At 54.0% G+C, this 4574-nt stretch overlaps 1 protein-coding gene across 1 annotated transcript; it reads left to right on the top strand.

Moving 5' to 3' along the window:
* The first annotated feature begins 423 nt into the window (after window positions 1-423).
* On the top strand, window positions 424-4119 carry AQP5 (aquaporin 5). The gene is made up of 4 exons (XM_049819572.1): window positions 424-838; window positions 2261-2425; window positions 2681-2764; window positions 3351-4119. The coding sequence occupies exons 1-4, from the start codon at window positions 476-478 to the stop codon at window positions 3534-3536; spliced, it is 798 nt and encodes a 265-aa protein (XP_049675529.1). The 5' UTR covers window positions 424-475; the 3' UTR covers window positions 3537-4119.
* The last annotated feature ends 455 nt before the right edge of the window (window positions 4120-4574 follow it).

Here is a 4574-nt window from a genome sequence, read left to right as displayed (position 1 = left end):
ACTTCTCAAACAAAAATACAGTCCTCTCCAGTCTGCAAGTACACGGAGGAAGGCAATATTAACTACACCTCTGGTAACGAAACACCCAGAACCTGGCGAGAGGTAGTAAAAGGGAAAAGCAGAGGAGGGAGCACAGCATCGTTATGCAACTGCGTTATCTAACGACCACAGAGACACCCTATAGGGGCTCTTTGTTTGCAGAGGGAAGGAGAAAGAAATGCCACCAATATCTGAGTCACTGGTTCACCAAGAGGCTCCGAAGTTATTTTCAGATGGAAACTTTTCCAGTTTCACATGATAATTTGGGAGGACTGGCTAATTCCCTGGCTCCACCCACCGCCTTGTAACACAGCTCCCTGCTGCTCTTGCATATATAGATAGGTATGGCCCTACAACTGGGTGCAGACAGAAGAGCCTGGAGACAGAGGAAACCTAAACTTTCTTCCTTCCTCGCTGCCCTCCACCCGCTCCCACCATGAAGAAGGAAATATTAACCCTGGCCTTTGCTCGATCCGTCTTTGTTGAGTTTATCTCCACGCTCATCTTCGTCTTCATCGGCCTCGGCTCAGCCCTGAAGTGGCCGTCCGCCCTCCCCAGCATCCTTCAGATCGCGCTGGCATTTGGCCTGGCCATCGGTACGTTGGTGCAGGCGTTTGGCCACATCAGCGGAGCCCACATCAACCCAGCGGTGACCATCGCCTTCTTTGTCGGGAACCAGATCTCCTTCCTCCGGACGCTCTTCTACGTGATCGCCCAACTGGTCGGGGCCATCGCTGGGGCTGGCATCCTCTATGGCGTGACACCGGTCAATACCCGTGGCAACCTGGCCATCAACGCGGTAAGTCTCCCTACCTGGAGATAATTCACCTTGCCGTGCGGGCTTTCCTTTCCCTCTGAGCAAGGAGCTGGTGCCAGCACCAACCCGGAGAGCCAAATCCATAAGAATGGTTGGTCTTGGCACATCATCCTGCATGCACAGAGGGATGGGAATGGGATAGGAGCAAACACCGACACAGCCAGCAGAGTATTGACATGACAGCTTTATTGTGTGGGGTAATGAATGGTATGTTTTTTTCCTCCTTTAATAAGTGCTTCCTTTATCCTAAGGGCCTGAGTGAGTCACCCGCACCATTGAGATGTTCTTGACTGCAGCCTCTCCACCTGGAGATCAGTGCTGGGATAGGAGCTGCGCCAGTTCGGAGGGGGGAGGGCAAGGAGCGGAGCACAGTCACACCAGTATGGGCAGGGGGATGCAGAAGCCCACCGTAACCAGTGCACTGGGGGAAGCTGGGAGATGGAGGTGGATGGAGAGAGGTGGTGGAGAAGAGCTGAAGAAGGAGCGATACACGGGAGGGTGCCGAGCGGCTGTGAGCAGCAGGGGCTGCTCTTGGAGGAGGAGGGGAGACAGTGGAACCCTCTGAGATAAGCGGGGACGAGGAGCCTGTCTCAAACCCTTGGGGAAGTGCTGGGAAACCACCTGAAATTGGAGCGGTGGAGCTACTGCTCCAAGCACGGCCAGGTTTGGACCCCTCAGAGCAGCACAGACACATTGCAGAGGGTTCGATCGCTAGGATGAGGTGCTGCTATGCATCTTATTCCCACACGCTCCATGTCACAAACCAGTCAGCTTTAGCTAAAAAAAAAACCAGGCTGTGATGATTTGGGTCGCTTTGCCCTTCCTATGCCCAGTGGGGTTGAGTCCATCTCACAGTCCCCAGTGGTTAGCACAGTGGTTACTGGGACAGCAACAGCCTGTCTTACCCCCATGGCTGCACCCCAACCTTCATCCCAACCCTCACCCTTCATCCCACGACCCTCCGCAGCGGCTGCCGGCTGCTCCCCAGCCTCGTGGGGAGGTGCTGCACAAAGTGGAGGATAGAAGAGTCAGGATACGACAGCTTGCAAGGATCAAGGCGGGGGGGGGGGAAAGGGGACAAATCAGCATGGGATTTGGTGGGAAAGCACTAAGTGTTGCAGAGGCAAGCAAGCAGAGAGAGATACGGAGAGCCCCGGGGGAGAGACAGATTTTGGAGCATTAAACACAAAGAAAGATAATTTCTTCCCTTTCAGGGAAAGGAGCAGTGAGCCCAAGCAGTGGACAGCACGGCACCTTGTGCCCCAGGGCTGGGCAGGGGACCTGAGGGGGGGCTTCTCCCGCATGGCTTTGCAACCCAAATCCACCAGCAAAGCACCTAAGAGCCCTCCTGGTGAGACTTAGCCCCAAGGGTGGTTAATTATTGTTGCTTTCAATGGTTTGCAGCTCAACAACAACACGACCCCAGGCCAGGCCCTTGTGGTGGAGATCATCCTCACCTTCCAGCTGGCCGCCTGCATCTTTGCATCCACGGACAACCGAAGGAATGGCAACGTGGGCTCCCCAGCACTGTCCATTGGCCTCTCCGTTGCTGTAGGCCACTTGGTGGGGGTGAGTGTCCAGGAAGGACAGGGCAGAGGGTCCTGCTAGGACAGGGGTCCCCAAAATACTCTCGTGCGGTTGGTCCCAGAGGGAGCTGCGTTGGGAGAGCCAGCTCAGGACATATTGGGGCTCCTTCTCCATGATGATGGGTGGACCTCCACCTCTCTGCAAGAAAGACCGTTTTGGTCCCTGCTCCTGAAAAGCTGCTCGTATCTGCTAAGCAATATGATGCATCTTAACCCAGTCTCCTTTCCACACTGACAGATCTACTTCACCGGCTGCTCCATGAATCCAGCCCGGTCCTTTGGGCCCGCGGTCATCGTGAGGAAGTTCAGCCCAGCACATTGGGTGAGCATCAGCAGCATGCCAGGACGGGCTGGCCAAGAAGCCGCCAGGGCCAGATGCAGGCAACGAGGGGAGAGGGCAGCGATTTCCATGGTGATTACAGGGCTGGGTGTTTCCGAGCCCATCCCAGGCCCGAAAGGATAGAAGGGGGCTGGAGAACAAGAAAGGTTGTCCCCCTTGATGCGTGGGGAAAAGGTTATCCCCATGGCACAGAGCCAGCAAGGGGACAAGCAGAAACCCCTCATGCACTGGTGCACGCTGAGCTAGGGCATCATCTGGAGTCAAAAAAAACCCACAGAGGAGCCCAGCCTAGGCTCACCCAGCGCTGCCTGCAAGCTCAGACCCAGCCTTGCAGAGCAAGCTTGGTGCCTCCTTTCCAGGACACCACATCTTTGCACTCCTAAGGAGCTTGACGTCTTCAGCAAGCAACGGTTGAGGGGATTTCAGCCCAAGAAGTCTGCAGGAAACTCTGTTTGTATCTCTCCATGGGCTAGGAGATGCGGAGCAGCAAGGGATGCCGCTGTGATGCCTGGACCTGGTGCACCAGCCTCCAAGACATGCTCTCACCCTCTCCCTTGTTGCTTTCTAGGTGTTCTGGGTTGGACCCATCCTCGGGGCTTGCTTGGCCTCTCTGCTCTACTTCTACATCCTCGTCCCCTACTGCATGAACATGTCAGATAGGCTTGCCATCATCAAGGGCACCTACGAGTCAGAGGAGGAATGGGAAGAGCAGAGAGAGGAGAGGAAGAAGTCCATGGAGTTGACTCCACCGTAGGAACAGTTGGAAAAAGCCAAGACAAAAGGAGGGGAGGAAGCCCCACACATGGGCTCATGTGTGCACCAAAGCCAGACATTGAACACATCCAGCTACAGTAGACTCTTAAGCAAAAGTCTTATAACTCAAAGACCATCTGTGATTGAGAAAGAAAGGAGTATTGAAGTGTCTGTGTATATAATCCCTCTATGTGAATGCGAGCGCTAGAACCTCTCCTAGCTTAACTGCAGCCAGCTAAGCCCAGCAAAGGAGTCTCAGCCCAGGGCAGCCTCTCAGCTGTGGTTTTACACCCACTCGGCTGCATCCCTGCCCTCCTAGGTGTGAGTTTTGCACAATTTTCAGAGGCCCGAGACCGCACGTTCTGGTACACACAGGATTTCACCCCTGCATCCGATTGCCCAGGGGAGGGAAATACCATGTAGATACCAGCAAAGAAGAATGACCGCTTTGGGCATGTGGGTGCAGCAAAATCCCCAGCTTTCTCTCTGCCACAGGGCCCACGCTGCTCATAGATGCTCTTTCATGCATTAACTGGTGCTGGTGAGTTCTATTTATTCATGGCTGCAGAAAAAAACCCGTGATTTTTTTGATTTTGTGTTGAGATCTTTGTAATATAGTATATTATTTATTGTGAATAAAGGAAATTGTAAAAAAGTCATGGGCACAAATCTGCTTGGATATCAAATTTTAGGAGCAAAAATTAATTAACCTGGATGCAAAGCCATCCCAAAGAGCCAGGGCAAGAGCAAGTGCTGGGACCCCAAATCCCATGGCAGCTGGTACCACGAGCAGATGGTTTGGGAGTTGATAGTCATTAATCCCGAGAAGGATAAACTGGCACTGGTGTTGGAGTGGGGCAAGAGCAGGATGGACCTCCGGACAGGGTGCCAAGTCCAGGGCACTGTGAAGCCCATCTCCGAGGCTGGCACAAGCTGGGAGGAACCGGCAGCAATCCTTCACGCTCTTTGCCGGTTTGACTCAGGCACGGCTTTCTGCCATACCAGTTCTCCCAGACACTTCCACAGGCGCCCTCAAAAA

The sequence above is a fragment of the Accipiter gentilis genome, chromosome 16, assembly GCF_929443795.1.
Source record: "Accipiter gentilis chromosome 16, bAccGen1.1, whole genome shotgun sequence".
Lineage (NCBI taxonomy): Eukaryota > Metazoa > Chordata > Aves > Accipitriformes > Accipitridae > Astur > Astur gentilis.
Note: the sequence above shows the minus strand (reverse complement) of the source record. Positions and strands in the feature narration are given on the sequence as shown.

Coding starts and splice junctions, on each gene's coding strand:
- AQP5 (XM_049819572.1), top strand. CDS start 476: ATGAAGAAGGAAATATTAACCCTGGCCTTTGCTCGATCCGTCTTTGTT. Junction 839..2,260: donor GCAACCTGGCCATCAACGCG/GTAAGTCTCCCT, acceptor AATGGTTTGCAG/CTCAACAACAACACGACCCC. Junction 2,765..3,350: donor AGTTCAGCCCAGCACATTGG/GTGAGCATCAGC, acceptor GTTGCTTTCTAG/GTGTTCTGGGTTGGACCCAT.